The sequence below is a fragment of the Convolutriloba macropyga genome, chromosome 6 (assembly GCF_964194025.1).
Source record: "Convolutriloba macropyga chromosome 6, txConMacr16.3, whole genome shotgun sequence".
NCBI lineage: Eukaryota > Metazoa > Xenacoelomorpha > Acoela > Convolutidae > Convolutriloba > Convolutriloba macropyga.
Genome location: NC_134473.1, coordinates 13,671,245 through 13,690,955, shown reverse-complemented (window position 1 = coordinate 13,690,955; position 19,711 = coordinate 13,671,245). Strand labels below are relative to the sequence as shown.

At 35.9% G+C, this 19,711-nt stretch overlaps 2 protein-coding genes across 2 annotated transcripts in view; both read right to left on the bottom strand.

Moving 5' to 3' along the window:
• Positions 1-17,916, bottom strand: part of LOC142341500 (large ribosomal subunit protein uL18-like) — a 302,218-nt gene extending 284,302 nt beyond the window's left edge. The window contains exon 1 of the mRNA XM_075392473.1: positions 17,902-17,916. The gene's annotated coding sequence lies outside the window, so the exon portion shown is untranslated. The remainder of the gene's footprint in view (positions 1-17,901) is intronic.
• Positions 1-19,703, bottom strand: part of LOC142341501 (uncharacterized) — a 36,511-nt gene extending 16,808 nt beyond the window's left edge. The window contains exons 1-6 of the mRNA XM_075392475.1: positions 19,072-19,703; positions 18,124-18,424; positions 13,677-14,114; positions 11,870-12,052; positions 2,324-2,630; positions 1,330-1,934 (exon numbers count right to left, since the gene is read on the bottom strand). Coding sequence (XP_075248590.1) covers positions 1,330-1,934; positions 2,324-2,630; positions 11,870-12,052; positions 13,677-14,114; positions 18,124-18,424; positions 19,072-19,649 — 2,412 coding nt within the window. The 5' untranslated portion in view covers positions 19,650-19,703. The remainder of the gene's footprint in view (positions 1-1,329; positions 1,935-2,323; positions 2,631-11,869; positions 12,053-13,676; positions 14,115-18,123; positions 18,425-19,071) is intronic.
• Positions 19,704-19,711: the final 8 nt, after the last annotated feature.

The following is a 19,711-nucleotide window of genomic DNA, read 5'->3' as shown; positions in this document are numbered from 1 at the left end:
TTCTAGATACAGCAATGCTTGCTCTCAGTAGTCCTTCAAATTCAGGCCAGTTTTCGTTTGGTAGTCCTGAGAATCTTTTCAGATGTACGTGAGGCGGACTTGGATCTGCCATTTTCTTTTAGTCAGTTCGTTTTTGAAGTGTTTTTTTGGAAAGAGCAATTTGTGCGCTTCTCCAATTTAGCTGTGTCACAGAGTTTGCAGTTTAGGCTATTTGGTAGGTCTTTTTTGTTCTTCGCTGCAAGTTTTTGACTTACTTTTCTGTCGATTGTTTTGTCGTTGAAGAATACGAACGGGTTTCTAGGATGATAGCCTTCCAATAGTGTCATAGAAGTACTGTTGTGGCTTGCGTTGTATTTTCTCTTTGCTAGCAAAACGAAGAGGTTGATGCTCAAATGATTTTGAATGGGTAAAGTTTGTTTGTGCTTGTGGTTTGGTTAATTTCTCGAATTCGGTAGTTTTGAAAGAAATTGTAAAGTTCTGAGTTTTTTGTAATACGGATCCGTTTGATATCGGTTTGATTGTCTTCTTGTGCGATAAAATAAAGGCTAATTCCGCTGTTTGTTTTTCTAATGATTCGAAGATTGTAAGTTTTTCCGTTAATGGCTAATTCCATGAGTTTCAAATTTTTCTTTCTTTTTAACAGAAGTAAGCGTTCAACATCTCTGTCGCCATATGATAACTCTCTTCTTAATTTGCTTCTACCTTTTTTATCTTTTTAGAAGCAGCTATGTAGGTGCTAGTGCCAAGTACTATATTGTATGAAGACAGAGTTATCGTTGCAATATCCTTTCTAATAAAGGCTTTTAATTGCAAGTTTTTGCTAAGTGCTATTCGAAGCGCGGGTTCGGTAAAAACGCTCTTTTTCTGCTACAAGTTTTTCAATTCAAGTAATATGGAAAGCAACTGAACTGTACTGAGCACAATCGTCTGTCTGAATTTCAAGATAATAAAATGCGTGCTGTATGAATTTATAAAAGTCTTTTTCAACCAATCAAAATTTAGCATCGTCATACTATCACTTCTTCAGAGCGCACTGGGAGACTTAATTTCACAATTGGGAAATAACCTTTAAAATCCATTATAATAACGATCCCTATTTTTGACGATCGCTATTGACCGATTTAGATGTATTATAATCTATAAACTTGTCTAATATTGCTACCTTCGACGTGATTGTCTAAATTTAAAATAAAAAAGGGAGCAAACAAAAGTACAATTTAAAATATATTTAAAAAAGTTGTTTCATTCGTCTCTACTCACTAGTCTTTTCGTTACTTGCTAGAATAATTGACCAAAAAACCTAAAAAGAAATGCAAGACTAGTTGGTACCTTGGCTTCATCTCTGCTAAGATTGAGCTGCCTGGCTGTGAACGAATGCATATCGGTCTTCGTGCCTTTATCTCCTGCAACTACCATCCACCCCAACGGACTAACCCCGTGCCCTCTAACAGCTAGACCAAACTCTCCATCTGTAATATCACCAGACGAATCTCCTATCAGACCCGCTATCCAGATTTCTTCCGCGTCAACATCAGCACCCACGAATTTGAATCCATTCGGCGCTCTGAGCATTGATTTCAGTTCCCCTCCAACGCAATTTGTTTGGGCATTTGTTGCCACTAGCCACGTGTTTTCAGTAGCCCGTCTAGTCAGTGTACCGTGAACGCACATTTTTGGAAGAATCCATCCATTTTCCTTTACCTTTTCGCCGTTTACAGCACTATCTTTATTGCGGTGATTCATTGCTGTTACTTGCACATGCAGCTGTTCATTGCATATTCTACTTTTATTGCTCGCCCAAAATCGAGTAGCCTTTTCGGTTTCAATGAACGATTTCAGAAACTCCTGATGCGTATCACTCGTTAGAATTCCTGCTTCCACTAACTTTATATAATCATGTGCGAAAGGTGTCCCAACGTTCAAGCTTTTCTTACCTATAATTAGTAAAAATAAATCTTAAATGGCAAAAAAAACCAACATTAGAATTATTATTCATGCATCACGATTTCGTTTACAATCATATTTTGAAGTCCTTGGCTATAAAGAATCGTTAAGTCTAGAATCAGAATAATCTATCTAATGCAAAAACGTCTACAAATATTTTAATTTAAAGTCAAGGCGTTTAATTAGAGTCATTATACAAACAGAACTAAGTTATTCTCAATTAGAACCACTCGTTTTGTTTCAGTTTGACTGTGCATTTTTTGTGCGCAATAAATAACCTTTATTTTATTTGGAAACAGAAAATGAAAAATTTATTATTATCATCCAAAATTCGTTTCGAAATAAAACCTCACAGAGGAATCCAGCAAAAATCAGTTACCCGATGCATGTGGAATCTTGAAGCAAGAAAATTGTTTTTTCGAACATCCCAGTTTTTCAAAATCAGCCATCAGCAGTTTCACTTCTTTGTATCCCTCACTTTTCAAATCTAGAACTTTCTCATTGTTATTGGGAACCACGAAACACCAGCCACTATCTCTTTTGTGGAAGAGGGGGAATCCCTTGTACTTCATCTGCATGAGAAGAGGAGTGATGTGCATTTTGAGCGACAGGGATACCTGCTCTGTGTCCTTGTCTATTAGTGCAAACAGCCATTTTGGAATGATTTCTCTCCCTCCAGAAGCCACCTGAACAAATATCCTAATGTGAACAAAATTTCCCAGTCAGAAGTCTGAGTTCTCATTGTAAAAAGCACATCTGTTCATTACCTAATCACAAAATTTTACATCAATGAACTGTGGATAAAAAATAGAAATTGCATTCTGCATGAATTGTGATAAGTAATTTTTTAATTCGAAAACTAAATTTAATGTACTTTTTGAAACTACAAAAGTCGACCCACATTTAACTACAGTTAGCATTATGTCGTCTTCTGAAACGCTGGTAGTCTCAACAGTGAGGGGACTCTACCGACCAGAAGATCGATCAACTAAAATAAACCAAAGGTTTTGAATCGGTGAAGCAAGCGCTACTTTGTTACTCAGCTATTTCTGCTCTTCCAGTCTCGCACGCTGTTCAAAAGCAAATTGTCGCAAAAGAGTTAATTCCTACAGAGGCTCTTAATATCAATTATTCTCTTCAATAGGAAAAAAACTATTATAAGAAAATTTACAATAGTATTTAAGATAATGATAGAAAAATTTCCGCGGCTCACTTCCCAAAAGAACTTAACCCAAATGCTCACAGTATCGCAAATGGTCTTGCATTTGCAACTTTCCAAAGTTTAGTCCCATTAAACTATAAGTAATCCGGCCTCTATAAGAATCAACTTCAAGTTGCTTCACTAAGAAACTCCTTCTGACCACAAAACAACTCTCTCTCGCTTGGGCGAAAATCTCTCCTATGTTTCTAGGTGCGTCACTTCAATTTATACTTCAAACAACACGCTCTTATCTTGAGCAAACAAACCTTAATCTTTTAAGGAAACATTGCAACTCACATTTGAAATCTGTCACAATATGGCTATATATACTGTTCAAAAATCACTGCAAAATTATGCTCTGTCATTCAACTGCTAACAACCATTGTTTAACTTTCACCTTGTCTAAGTAAACTCTTAGAACTCTTATGAACTCTTATGTAATCAAACCCACTCCGCTTCATCGCACATATGCACATGACATTCCCATTACATGAAAATTAAACGTTTCTTTGAGAAATTACGTCATCGTTTCTTTGAGAAAATAAGTCATCAACTAAACTTAACGGAATAAAAAAAGCGTCCTTCACAAAAGGTAACAGCCATTTAATGCAATTCCCCGCATATAAAAACGCCGAAACCAGCAATATTTCTAAAATTCTAGGGGTCATCCAGAGTACAAGTCAAAAATGAGGAGTCACGTTGTTAAAAACAACCATTGTCACAAAAAGTCCATCCATATTTGCGCCTAATTACAAAAATTTAATGACCTAACTCATAAAAGGACACGAGCAGTGCAAGAGCATTCAAAGGGATCAAAATTCAGAAGGTCACATCTTAGGTTCTAGTAGGTAAGGATATTTCGAACATGTAGGGTGACAACTAGTTGCATGCCAAAGTTATCGTCACAGCGTTATCCGTTGCCAATCGTTTGCATTTTAAAATTTTCCAGGAGTCGTGGGTGCTCAAACCCGAGTTCGTCAAAATTAACCGGGTGGGTACTTTTTGTCAATAATTGTCTCAGGTTATGAAATTAAAACCAATTCAAAAGCATTCGGCCGCTCAAAAACATCAAGTTCCCGTTCTCGACTCTCGGTTAATCCCGATGCACCAACTTCCAGCCCTCCAGAAATCATAAAGCTACTACAAATACTCCACGAGCAATTCATATTTTACGTCCCGCAGCACCGGCGTGGGGTAGTTCCTTTGGGATTGGCGTGGGTCATTTTTGACATCAAAATCGCATTCCCCACATCGAATTTAGTCTATCCCCAAAATATCAGGTCAATCCGACCACAGCTTTTGGAGAAAATATTTCGATATCAAGTGCTAATAAACTTTTTTTTAAAGATAACCTAAATTTATCTCCATTAAACAATTCAAAAACCACTTAAACCCTTTTCTCTTGGTACTAGAATCAATGAAACAGCATGCTTAATCGTTTTCAAACTAATTTCACCTATATTTTTATTCAGGGTGTCATTTTTTAACCCAAAACTTCAAAAACCTTCAAATCACGCTTCTTTGGGTGTTATTTTCTCGGGGGTGGACGGTCGGATTGGCCCCAAATATACCAGCCCGATAAGACCATTGGGTGTACATGCCAATAAAATTCGGTTACCGTCCGCTTATTATTACCAACCATTGGGGGAGGGGTATTTTCATAAAACCACTAGATCAGTTTATCTCTGGTAAAAATAAATTCCTTCACTTCAAATCCAAATTCCATTTCTTTTCAAAATATCTAGTTCACTTCAAAATTTAAGTTTTCGCTCTAGTAGATTTAACAAAATAAAAAACAAAATAAATGCCAAAATGCCACATATGGACAAAAAACAAAATAAATGCCAAAATGCCACATATGGACAAAAAACCACTAGCCAGAAATCAAAAATTGGTTGAAACAAAAAACTAGGCCTAGAAAAAACTATGAATGGATTGGGAAAACCATTTAGAAAAAAATCCGATCCAACAAACCGAAAAAACAGTAAAAATCAAAGTGAAATTGCCGCATGTGAATAAAAAAACCACTGGCGAGAAAGCGAATTTTTGTTCAAACACCGTTTTCTCACTCTGCTTTAAATTTAGAGCGAAAAAATTTCACGCCGCAAAACCACTCGCTTTTTCGCTCCACTTCGTGTGTCGGCGTGACCAAAATCACTACTCCAATTTGACTTGAAAATCATGAAAATGTGTGAACAGATCTTAAAAAAACATAGCAGGACAAGACCTGACGTACGATTCAAAGAATTTTCATTGACTAAACAGAAAAACTAGACCTAGAATGGACTATGAGTGAATTGAGGAAACTATTTTTAAAAAAAATCAGATCAAAAAAATAAGAAACGGAAAATCAATGTCAAAATGCCGCATGTGAACAAAAAAACCACTAGCGAGAAATGAAAATTTAATTCAAACAAAAAACTAGGCCTAGAATGAGCTGTGAATGGATTGGGAAAACCATTTTAAAAAATACGATCCAAAAAATCGAAAAAACAGTAAAAATCAGAGCGAAATTTCCGCATGTGAACAAAATACCACTAGCGAGAAAGCGAATTTTTGTTCAAACACTGTTTTCTCACTCTACTTTAAATTTAGTGCAAAACAATTTCACGCCGCAAAACCACTCGCTTTTTCGCTCCATTTCCTGTTTCGGCGTGACCAAAATCACTACTCCAATTTGACTTCAAAAATCATGAAAATGTGTGAACAGATCTTAAAAAAAAGACAGCGCCCCAATACAATTCAAATTCTTTGAATTGTAAAAAAAAATTAGGAGCGCTATAATAGCCGCCTAGAATTGAGGACGCGGCTATTAAACACCAAATTCTGATAATCAAATTTTTGAATTTTGATGTTTCTGAGGTTTTTTAAACTATAATGAAATTTCCCAGGTCAAAAATTTTCTGTTGCCTTTTTCGCACTAATTTCCACCAGATTTTGTGACAAAAATTTTTTGTTCCTAAGGGAGCAACTGATAAGAAAGGTCGAATAATAGGGGGTTTCCTGTTTTATGTATTTGAAAATAGAAGCAATGACTTTGGGCTTATGGAAGTCACTTCTAAAAAAGCGTTATATTAAGCTTTCATCGCTTCAACTAGTTCTGAGAAAGAAAACCAAATTTTTCGCTCACAACTTTCCATTGAGATAGACAGCAAGAACTTCAACTATGGGTTTTTAAAGAAGACAACTAGTAACGAATCACATGAAATATTAAAATAAGGTCCTCGTGTAGCCATTATTGACTTAGCTTATTTTCCTTAGGCCTGCTTTACAAATCAGTTTAAGTTTCTTTAGCCAAATTAACACTCAAACAAACAATGCTTCAAATAACTTGAAGATAATCGAAGATAGATTAAACTTACTTCCAACAGGCAAGGAGCACTAATATATCAAAGACCTTTCCTATGCTTCCAGAACCTTGATCTTAGGCTCAATAAAGATCAATTGAAACGCCTTAGAAAAAATGCCAAATTCCTATTTATTTTCCTAATGCTTTACAATCCACAACAAATTGTTCCAAAAAATTTATTTCCGAGCAAACTAATTCATTCAGCACAATTTTTCTGATATCTATCAGGCACAGCGAAAATTATTTGAACTTTGAGAGTAAGTCACATGACAACAGACCACAAAACTGCTACAGGAACAACTTCAAAACGATAGTTAAGACTTGAATTGAAAGTTTTGAAAAATACAGACAAAAGACACAATGCAAGAAAATAAACTTTGGCAAATAAAAAAGAATTCAACTTCCAGCAGCTCCCGGGCTATAATATCACTAGGAGCTTCAGTTTATGTTAAAATAGACAACTGCAATGATTTAAATTACAAAAATGAATTAGCCAAATTTGCGCAGTTTTTAATAGCTTTTTAGTTGTTAAATGCCGTCAATTAAAAGCAAATTAGCTTGCGTAAAACTCAAGGGCGGATCCAGAGTAAGATCTCAGAACCACCCTCAGAACCAACCAGAGTAAGATCTCAGAAATTCAATTACGTCTCGTCTTCGGTCAATTGCATACTTCGGGACTCGTAGGGTATAAAGCTCAGAGAGCTCGTCAGCCGCTGAATGCCCTCCGATCTTTACCGGATTATCCAATTTTTGAGGATGAAAAGTTTAAAGCATCGGGCGAAAAATCGGAAGAGCAAGAAATCACTTTAAAAGACCGCGTGACTAACATAATTGCTACAAACTTTATTTGCGAGCAACTAAAAAGCAAATTCACAAAAATTCACATAACTGGACAAACCGGAGATACAGAAACTGCTAGAAATACAGGAACCAAAATATGTCTCCTAACTTTGTTAAGACCATTTAAAGCCCATAACTGTTATCTCAAACGCTCAACACCTATTCGTAACAAACCTGATATGTCAATTAATTTCTATTCTTTCAAGGTCTGACTTAAATATCAACAAAAATCTAATATAAAGGTCCAATTTGGCGTATTCTCACAAACTGTCAAAAAATAAGCCATGAAGCAGTAGCGAGTCTATTGTTGGTCTCGCCATAGTTTTTTTTTTACCAACAGTTGGCCAGAATTTGGTTATTATTCTGTTTTTCAATTGCTTTGCAAAAGTTAGCATTATTTGGGTTGTAAACAAGCTAGCACTTTGTAAAAATGAAACGACGATTGTCCGGCGCATTGCTCTCGAACAACAGGCGGGCAAAATTTAGTTCAGGAGGTGAAAATTCCCGAATAAGAAGCTTCAGAGGGTTTTAAAAGAGCTTACTTCAGACCACTAAAAATTTTAGCGTACGGTTCATTAGACTGTTCGGGTTTTTCCAATTATAGCCCCCATCATGGTAAAGATTCTGAACATCAAGAGTAAGTTAACACTCCATAGTTCTACAAAGTAAGAGTTCAAATTTTGACGCAATATTACTTCAACTTGTAATCAGACTTTGGAAAATTTTTTTACACCATTGTTCCCCTATGCCAGTGGTTCAACCTACATGTAAAATTCGGAGAAAATACGTAACGGTAACTTCAGATAGCCCAATTTATAGTTGATCAACGCCATCCAAGTCTGACAAAAAAGAAAGTCGTCACAATATCACATTTCAATCACATCTTTTCTCCCTCTAATGTTTAACGCAAAAGCAAACTCATAGTTGAACAAATGTGAAAACATATCACATTTTGAGACAACTTTCTTGTTACTGTGAAAGTTGGATGAAGTTGATTAACTTTACATTGCAATTTCTGATAAGTGAATGCTGCGTTTTATCTGAATTTCGTCGGTAGGCGAGATGACTAATGTAGGGGATCAATGGTGTAAACATTTTCTCAAAAGGTGATTTTATGTTGTCTCAATATTATCTCAATTTTAATATTGCCTCCAAAATTGAATTTTTACTTCGTAAAAATATGGGGTGTTAACTTACTGTTGCCGTTCAGTATAATACCATAATGGGTGATATAATTTCGTGAGGAGTGGCTATAATGGGAAATACCAAATGGGACTTTTAGTAGTAAACTGCAGGCAATTTGAGTTCAGCTGTGTAAAACTCTGAATGAGAGAGCAAAAAAGATTACGCACAAATCAATAAACAAGCGGGAAAAATTTATTCGAACAGTCAAAGAGCTCAAACGCAGCAAAAAAAATATTCTAGAATAAAAACGGTCAAGCAAAAATTTTGCATAAAAAATACGCACACGATAACGAAAATTGCTTCAACTTCGTTCGAGAGCAATGAACAAAACATACCCGGCAGATTGCCGGAAAATAGCCGCCGTTGATTCCAATAAGCATGATTGGGATTGAAAGAATAGAAGACATTAAAAAAAAAGATTTTTGTACAAAAACATTTTTTAAGTCCGATTTATTTTGATGGTATTTCGTAGTTGAACATACTTCTGTTTTTTAGAGAGAGGCTACAGGGGCTGCTATCATAACCAATAAGCATCAGAGATGTTAACTAAGACTTATAGGAACGACGTTCAAACAGCGGGCATCTAAAATTAGGCTTTATGGGTTTATCCCGTTTCTACTTCTGACTTCAATTTTTTATACTGACTCTGTTCATTTTGAATTGCTTTGCTGAGCAACTGATGTTCAAAATCACTTTTAGCAGAATGAGAGAAGAGAGAAACTAGCCTAGAGAAGTCAAAAAGATATAACGCAAAATGTTGAAAAAGCGGCAAAATGAGGTAAAGCGAAACATTTTTTTATTCGACGAAGTAAAAACGTAGCTGGCAGATTGCCAGAAAATATCTGCAATAGATTCGTAGATCGGCAGTCTAAAAACAGTAAAAAAGACAGACCAAAAAAAATCGTATTTCCATTGAAGGCTGATCTGTTATATTTTGATTAAAAATCTGTATAAGTTATTGCTGCCTCCATTAGCTGATCTCAAATAACCTTCATTTAGATTGACACACACCCATTTGACCTTATCTCTTTGAATTAAAGTAAATAAAGGTCAATTTCAAATTGAGGAAGTCATTTTTGAGAGTGAGGTAAGTCAAGTGTGACCAAAAATTTAACCACGCGCATGACCGAAAAAACCCGCTCCACTAAGAGCCAAAAATAACGTCACACATGCAATTTAGTTGAAATTGCATGAACGAATGAACAAAAAGTGGCTGTGACGTCATATGGTCGTAACAAAAATCATAACGACGAAACAAAAAACATAGCCGGAAGAATTCCGGAAGCGACTCGAAGCACCAAAACTTCATTAAAAGCTGAAGCCATGACCTTTTGTATTAAACCATTAACTCATTACCTCCGCGGGTCTGATCTAAAAATCGGTGAAATTTAAACCACTGTCACCAAGAGAAAGAAAATGCAGCAAAATTTTATTGAAAACGTTTGGTAACGTTAAAAAAGTCTGAAATTTTTAGGATGGTCAAAAAACTGTTAGCCTGACAAAACTGACAGGGCCATCAATTGCCCTCAGATAATTAATGATTCTAATCTCAAAAAGATCGCGAAAGCAAACGGCAGATAAAAACTTTTCAAAAAAGACAAGGAAGTCAAAATTATTCAAAAGAGTGCTCAAACTTAAGAATCAGATAACCACTACCAATTAGATTTCTAATCACGGCAATTAAGACAAAAATAATACATGATTCTTCCTTGTTGTATATATGCTAGACAACATGATTTCATACTAATTCAAAAATTAAATTAATCATAGCAAAACAAAAGCAACAGAATAATATTCAAAGGCAAACAATCGTCTAAAAACAATACCAAGCCCGGAATAAAATTGCAATGAATGGTAACAAGTCAAAATGTTGGAAAAAACTTTCTAGCAAACTCCCAGTACTGCCTTATTTTGAATTAAATCAATTGAAAACCGAAGAAACCAAGATCTAAGAAAAAGCTGAATTCATTCAATTTTTTAGCAACTGAAAAAATCAATATAACGAATACAAAAGTAGGTGCCAGGACAAAACTAGAATGATACAAACGAGAATGTGAAGAATATGGACACAATGTTAGGAACACCGTAACAAAAAGACCAATCCTTGATTTTTGAAAGTTAAAAATCAAATTTAAAAAATTCAAGAAAAACGAGTACATTTCATTGATCAGCATTCGAGACATAGAAAAGACAACGAGTCATTCGAGACAAAAATCCAACTTGCTGAACAGAATAAAACAAGAAAAAGCAGAATTCAGATATACGAAACAATAAAACATTTTGCAAAAAAGTGGTCAAAAAATATTTAAGACTGCATTTATGAAAAAAAATTCTGTTTTTTCAAAAACTTAACACCAAAAAATGATTGAATTTTTATTGAAACGAAATTGAAGTCCCTCATGTTCCCCAAAATACTACTTCTAATAATTAAAAGCAAAATACAAACAAAAAACTGAAAAAAATTTGCAAAAAACTACGAAAATCGGATTAGCAAATGTACAATTTTATGAAAAAAAATTACATCGAGGTAGAAAGAGGCATTGAGTATATGAATTATCAAAGGGAAGTTGCCATATTAACTGATTTTTGACAAAAAACAGCTAAAAGATCCAAAAATGAAGAAATTAATAGAAAAAAAAGCCACAAATTAACTAAAAAATCAAGAAATATGTGCCAATTTCGCATTTGAAACGCAATTTCAGGTTATGCAAAATACTGTGCTATCAATTTTCGGGGTTTACATTTCAACATAGCATCGATTAAAAATTACTTCTACATAAAACCAAATTACAAGCAAAAAAACTAGGCCACTTAGACGAAAAAACGGCTAAAAACGGTTATCTATATGTGCCATTCAGTCAAAAACTACTTTTCAATGTCAAAAAGTCATTCACTAAACGCAGAGCATGATCAAAAAACTTCTCTCGCTCAGAAAAAATTAGTTCACACTGCAATTTTACTCGTTTTCGCTTTTAGGTCAAAACATCGTCTGAACGAATAGTACTTCCGGTTAAAAAAAAACCTTAAGAAAACCAATACTCCTCTTCGAGTCGTAAAAAAACCAAGAGAAAGCCAATAATAGCCCCAGCTATCGCTGTGCGGCTATTAAAAAAATAGGAGCGCTATAATAGCCGGCTGAGAAGATGAGGGCGGCTATTAATTATTCATTTTTAAAACCGTTTGTACAATGCAAGCATACTAGTTTGAGGTTATTGAACGACTCTTTTCCTGGAATAGTTGTCACTCGTGGGTGACTTACCAACGAGTGACAACTACTCTAGGAAAAGAGTCGTTCAATAACCTCAAACTAGTTTAGGATGCATAGTTTTTATTTAAAATTAATCACTTACAATAAAAATCTCCTTGTTTTTCTTCTGCGTGAGTTCTACGTCACTCCAGTCCAATTGTTTGAGCCAAATGTTTTCTCTTCCTTTCTTGCCTTCTTCAGAGCTGTCCAGTCCCACGCTCAGAGCAATATCCCTCAATTGCTTGTCTAGGCTGTTAGTCTTGTTCTTGGCAATTGAATTGCACGCCTGAATTTTGAAAAATAATTGCGGTTAGAGAAGTGTGACACAACAATTCGAGCAATCGAATACATGGATATCGAATCCAGCGACGTAACCAATGTTACTCAATTAATGAAGGTGAATGAGTGGGGACATTTTAAACCATAAACTGACTCATTTCAAATTCACAATTCAACATCATATACCATTTAGCGTTGGAACCATCACTGTGTGTGAAAAACATATCAGGCAGACTGCTGGAAAATAGCCGCCATTAAACTCCCATAAACCCGATTGTGATTGAGAGAACAGAAAAACATGAAAAAAACTGATTGATGCAAGAAACTATTTTGATTTCATTTTGTTTTCAGACATACTCCTGTTACTTGATGAGAGGATACAGGGGCTAGTATCAATACCATTGAGCATTATAGATGATAACTAAGACTTATGTAGCGTTTATCTAAAATTGGGCTTTATGTGTTTATCCCGTTTCTATTTTTGATTCCACGCTTTGATACTGATTCTGTTAATTTTCGATTGCTTTGTTGAGCAACTGCTTTTTATAAGCACTGTGAGCAGAATGAGCGAACAATGAAACTAGCCTAAAGAAGTCAAAAGAATTTACGCTAAATGTAGAAAAAGCGGCAAGTCCCGAGATACAATTCACAAAATTTTCATTGAATAAACAAAAAATTAGACTTAGGAGGGACTATGAATGAATTCGAAAAAGTTTTTAGGAAAATTTTGATGAAAAATTCCAAAAAACAGTAAAAAATTGAAGTCAAATCGCCGCATGTGAACAAAAAACCATTAACGACAAAACGAGTTTTGTTCAACCGCCGTTTTCTCAATCTACTTTAAAATTAGAGTGAAAAAATTTCACGCCGCAAAACCACTCACTTTTGCCCTTCACATCTTATTTCGGCGTGACCAAAATCATCACTTCGATTTGATATCAAAAATCATGAAAATGTGGGACAGATCTTTAAAGAAAAGACAGCACAGCACCCCAATACAATTGAAATTCGAAAACATAGCAGGACAAGTCCTGAAACACAATCCAAAGAATTGAATGAACTACTGTATCCAAACCAGCAGATCAATTGAACATTGTCGGCCAAAAAGACAAAGTCTCAAAAGTTGAGAAACTAAATAAACCAAACTAAACAAACAAATAATAATTGCAGAAAATCCTGAAACTTTTACCCTAAATCCCAAATTTGATCCATTCGAAAATACCTATTGCCCCACGCAGAAGCATTGAAAGGGTTTTATTGGCCACTTTTAAAGTCGTGAACAAACTTGGGTCAGCTAAAAAAAATGAAAATCTCAATACTCCTCTTCTAGTCGTAGAAACTTGTGGAATCTCAATACTCCTCTTCGATTCCTAAAATTATGTGAATATAGATACTATTCGAGTCGTAAAAACCTGTAGAATCCTAATGCTCCTATTCGAGTCGTAAAAAGACAGAGCACCAATACAATCCAAATTCTTTGAATTGTAAAAAGACAAAACCAATTAATCCAAATTCCTTGGAATTCCTTGTAAAAATTTGGAGCCCTATAACAGCCGACTGAGAAACTGAGTTCGGCTATTAATGACCCCATAAGTTACTTCAGGAGCTTACGTACCTAAATTGTGACTCACCTTCTTATAATGATCCCACAATCCATCCGCAGGAAGTCGCGAGTTCCCCATCAATAACGACCCTGCAAAAGTAACTGGATGCGGGTTGTGATACCTGTACTGTGGGTACAGCTTACAGAACAGCTCGTAAGTAGCGGTCACGTCTTGAGCGCAGTAACTCATCAATTGATGGAAATTATTACGGATATCATCCATTGTTCCGCTCACAAAAATGTTTCTAAGTTCCGATTTCTGTCCCATGTGAAGAGGGAAGCTTCCACAGTGCAGTCTGAATACGTCTACTAGATTTGCTTTGCTACATTTGTTGGTCCACTCCCACTGGTCAATTAATGTAGTTGAATCATCGTGAAGCTTAGCGCGAGAAATTTTACTACTTGAATCCACGGTCGAAGATTCCTTGCTCGGACTGTTTCTACCAGCAATGATGTTCATTTGAAGCTATAAGAACATACAAATTAGCGAGACAACGAACTTAAAAGGAAATTTGTAAAATAGTAAAATAAATGTTCTATTTGTACTTCTGGAATCTATCGCTAACCATAATCCAAACGAATGAAAAATACATTTGGCTCATAATCAGTAATAACTTCAAACTTTTGGTGTTTTCTTTCACGGGAATTAATTTTTTCATCTAAGATCACTTGTGCAGTCCAGCATCAAAATTTTACTTGAAGTAAAATTGACTCTTTTGGTCCACAAGTCTTGAGTAAAAACAAAGAAAACTCTGTGACAAGATTTTGCAACAATGTAATTTATTACAAAATTACTGATATCTATATGTGTTATATTGATGATGATGATGAAGAAGAATATTATCCACCTATTCCAACACTCAGAGGTGATTCCGATTTCAAAGTGCTGTACAAAAAAGATGGGTTTTCAAGTTCTTCTTGAACGCTTGAACATGCTGTTCCAAGGGAAGAAAATCCGGAAGATCATTCCACATTTTATGTCCCAATATAGAAAAAGCATTTCTCCACGCTGCCGTTCTGCATTTCGGCACTTGAATTTTGGGTTGTCTTCTTTTGGAAGACACATGTTTAATAATCGTGCTAAAATATCCCGGACAATTCCCAAGGAAATAATGAAACATTAAAGTACATAATTTGGAAGATATTCTTTCAGCCACAGGAAGCCAATGCAGTTTCTTTCTAAGCAACCTGGTACTTTCGTGTCTCCTTGAATTGAAGGCAAACCGTGCAGCAGTGTTTGTACTCTGCAGTTTCTTAATTAAAGATTTCTTCAGAGACCCACATAGGCTGGCGCAATAATCAAAATATGGTGTTACGAAGGCAATAACAAATGAAGTTTTTTGAGCAATAATTAGATTTTTTTTATTGGAATACAACTTTCGAATCTGCAAAAATGATTGCCGACAAACTTTATTCACTTGCTTCCCGAATGCTAACTTTTTTTTCATCCAACTCAAATCCAAGTAATTTCACCGAGTCACAGACTGCTATATTCTGTTGAAAACTGTGATTTATTCTAGGAAAAATTGTTGCAAGGAAGCAGTATAACCTCGGTCTTCTCTGGATTCAGCTTTAATCTGTCGTCAGCATAAAAGTGATAAGTCACATCCATTTTGTCGATAATGTCAAAAAGAGGAAAGATATGAAAAGAGAATAACTTCGGACCCAATATTGATCTTTGAGGTACTCCAACGTACACTTCTATTTGATCTGAGAGAGTTTGATTTATCATCACCTGTGCGGTCCGGTGTTTCAAATAAGTTCTACAGAAACGTAAAACTGTTTCGCCCAAACCTTGTGGCTTTTCAAAAATAGATAGCAAAAAAGTATGATCAACACGAATGCGGCACTAAGATCTAGATCTATCATTAAAACACTTTTGTTCTCGTCCCACTTCCGTCTGATAAAGTCAGTTATATACAACGAGCGGCTTTTTGTAGATCGTTGTTCCCTATATGCCGATTGGTAGTAGGGTTACAGATCATTTAGTATTAAATACTCCGAGAACTGGTAGCCAAAAATTTTCTCCAGCACTTAATAAGAATTTGATATTCGCAACGGCGCGATAACTGTTAAATAATTTTGGTCTATAACAGCTGATTTAAGGCAGGTGGGAAACACACCGGTCGAAAATACAGAGATTACTAATTCCACAAACATCATACTTTTTCGTTGTCAAAAATTTTTGAAAACAGAGGTTTGAATAATATATTGAGGAGCACAAGAGTTCGATAACGATCCAACTGTTTCGAGAAAGTTTTGAAATTGATCAACAAAAACTCAATCCAAGAAGATTCAGATGGAAAAGAAAATTCAACATTCAATTGATCTGATGTTACAATGGACCTCTCAATCTTTACAACTTTATCTTTGAAAAAGGAATTAAAATCGTTGCCCAGGACAAAATCATTCTCTCGGTCAGGATAAACTATTGGCTCGTTCTAATAACACTAGGTTAATGTTTCAATTGGTCCTCTGTAGTATTAGATTTCCTTAAAATTCCTTCATATAATTCACTTTGCCATTTTTGCTGCATTAAATTCGTGGTCAACATACTTTGGTCTTCCAGTTACAATGTGACACATCTTTTTAGGGGCGTAGCTATCAGGATTTTTCAGCTCGCTGTTTTCAAAAGTTCCAAACGCACAATCAGTTAAACCAGACAACAAATTTTCAGCAGAAAGATTATTCACAATTTCCATTTTGGTGGTAAAGAAACTTGAGACACTCTCAAAGAAGCCAGTTAAATCACAATTTTTCCAGTTTCGCGAAGAAAGTGAGGCGTCTTTACTAATAGTTTGCACGCCTATCTGGTGCTCAAGAATAAGGCAATAATGATCTGATGAAAGGTTCCGAAGATTCTCTGTCAAGTTAGTTTTTTGATCACCGGCATAAACCAAGTCAAGGGAATTGCCTGAATTGTTCGTTGCCCCAGTGTCAATTATTGATAAATCAACTGATTCAAAATAACATTGAGGAGCTTGAAATTTGCTGTTCCTTTATTAGCTGCGACATTAAAATCACCAAAACAGATAACTTCTTCGTAATTCGTGCTGTAAAAGTTTAAAATACGAGACAATTCATCTAAGAAATTTGTCACTGCGGTGCCAGGAATACGATATACTACTATGATTGCCACGTGTCTGTTGTTCTGTTTAAGGCTAACTACTAAATTTTCAAAACATGCTGTGAAACATTTCTTCAACACACTTCCGTCAAAAATTGTACTAAAAAGCAAGATAATGCCGCCACCTCTTGTCGGTTGATTGCATGAAATGAAATTAACACCACGGGGACAACATAGAACAGCACGATATTTCGTGACCTCAGTTAACCAGCTTTCAGTAATTGAAAACACACAACTTATGGCCAATAATAATGGACTGAATAATACTTTCTTTCGACGTGATCGATCGCGCAATCATAAACGATTAAAGATATATCTTTAATTAGTCAAGATACAGAAACTTGACCACAGTCTCTTAACCATGTTCTCGCTTCTTCATTTAAGAATTATCTTCTAAACATGATATTTTCAGGACATATATCTGAGACTTCAAACAATTGACTCCTGTTTTCCGAAACTACTATGTGGAAAGATTTCATGTCTTCGCGTCTGCTAGGCAACTCCCTACATTTTGAGGTTGTAAATCTTTGCTTTCACAGTACTGCATTACATCTTTAACAAGCATTTTTTGACACACAGCTGATAAAATAATGACGTCTCTGTGCATATTCTTTGGTGGGAACGCCTTTCAACAAAGAATCGGTAGTTTTACCCTTGATAATGTCCACTGGGCTAACTATTTTCCTCTTTTTCCCACGTTCACTTGACTAAGATGTGACTCTGTTCCTCTCTTGACTCAAAAATTTAGAGACCTGCGTAGAAGCCAGATTTTACTTGATAGCACCCGCATAGCTCACTTCGGTTGGTTGTTCGACTTTAAATACTTCATCCGATTTCGTTGTTTTGTTCAAGGCCACTTTCATCTCTGATATGTCTTCCTATATTTTTGAAGTCGCGGCATAATGTTTTTCAGCAGACTTGATATGTTCGCATTCTCGCAACTTCCACAGCACCAAATACTCATACCATGATTTACACTTCCACATTCCACTCCCAGACAGGTTGAGCAGATATGGGTAACACCACAAAGCCAAGAAGTGTTTGCCGAAACATTTTCCCCACAAATGTTGCATATGGGATCATGACCATTGTCATGTCCCAAAACCATTTTGAAATATGAAACTATTTAATAAGTTTATCAACAATTAGGCTAAGTATTGCTGGTCAAAAACTAAGGTTAAGATTGTGTTGCAGTCAGAGCTATACCAGCAACAATGGCCCACAATAGGAAAATCTTGAACTCCATACTGCGACTGATAACTAGTCTTTTGGTGATGAGTGATAGAAAAAACTGTATAAAGTATATAGCGGCAATGCTTAATTCAGCAAATAACTACATAATCGGTACCTGAGTAACTCCGCATACAGCTTGGTGCATGGCCATTGTATCCAGATACCTCAGAGTATAACAGTTGTGCCTCCCAGAACGCCCAGAGAACTCTTCATTGTTCACGTGCTTACAAAACCGTGACGCATCTTGGTATTCATCTTTGATATACTGCCTGTCAAACGCAACGTTATGACCAATTATCAGACACTGCCGAGGCTTAACAGTAAAGGAGTCTTCTAAATTACTGTAATCGATAGGAATTAGGTATTCGAACACATCTTTCTGGTCAAACTGAAAGCTCGCATCCCACAGTACTGGGCTGAAACGTACAAAAGCAAGACTCCTGAGAAGTTATAGCCCATTTTTAAAAATTAAATTGAGCAGGGTGAGTGATAACAACCTTGTAGATATTTCTTCAACAATAGATGCAACTGTTGTAATCGCAACGAGAGTTGATTAAACCATAATCATGACAGTTTTCCTCACATCAATGTACTACCAGTAAATTTATTACACCAGAAAATAGGGCGTACCTCAACTCGGCTGATTAAACCCTTATCTGTCGTTCAACCAAAGATCACTCAACCCCAGTATAATTGTTAGAAACTTCATCTTAGGGCAATTTAAGAAGCAGAGCAAATTCAGATTCAACACATCTAGATGGTATTAGAAATTTAATGAGGTTCCAGGCTAAATCAATCTCTGAAATTTTTCAAAAAGAAAGAAATTTTACACATTATTGAATGAACATACGTCAAAAGTTCGAACGTCAAAAGTTGAACTGATTAATCTCTCGGCCAAATTAATTGAGAATACAATAGATCCATGAAGGATTTATTTCTTTATTTAGACGTTCAAATTACCGAAAAATAGTGCCAAATCTAAATTTATCTAAACGCACAAATTCACATGATAGAACTTTCTGCAGGGAAAAAGGCGCCGTTTTCAGATCTAGATAGGGCTCACCTGGTCCAGGAATACCACTTTCCACTCAAAGGCGCATAAGCAGTTGCCATAATAGGATAGTACTGTGAAGTCAAAACATTTACTTCAACGTCGAAAACCAGCAGTTCCTCTACTCCAGGATTTCCTGGAGACCCAATTCCAGTTGAATCATAAACTGTCCAACCTGGACTACTTTGCCAATTACACGGTCTGCGTAGTTCTCTGGCACTGTAAGATTCTATTCCCCTTCCTATAACTTTTTCGATGGGCTCCACAAACTTCTCGCCAATAGTTTCAAAATGATCCAGAATTGAGCTTCCGAAAACTTCCGGAATAAGAAGCTGAGGAAAATCAGTGTCATCCTGGCTCGCATTTTTCAACGTTAGATTCTCACCTCCGGTGATTTGAACAGCAGCTTTTCTCACACATTTTTGTAACCGTTTCTGTTCCTCATAATCAAGTTGTGGCGTTTTGAACACCGATTTCCGTACCTGTTCCGGAATCATTGGGATTTTCCAGGACGAACATCCTCGTACGCTGAGTGTAATTGAAAATGGTTTCCCAAAAATGTAGCCTCGGGACTGAAAGCACCGTTTCATTTCTCATCTCTATGAATCCTCAATTGCTGTCTGAAAAACGTCTTCATCTGAAAACGATTCAC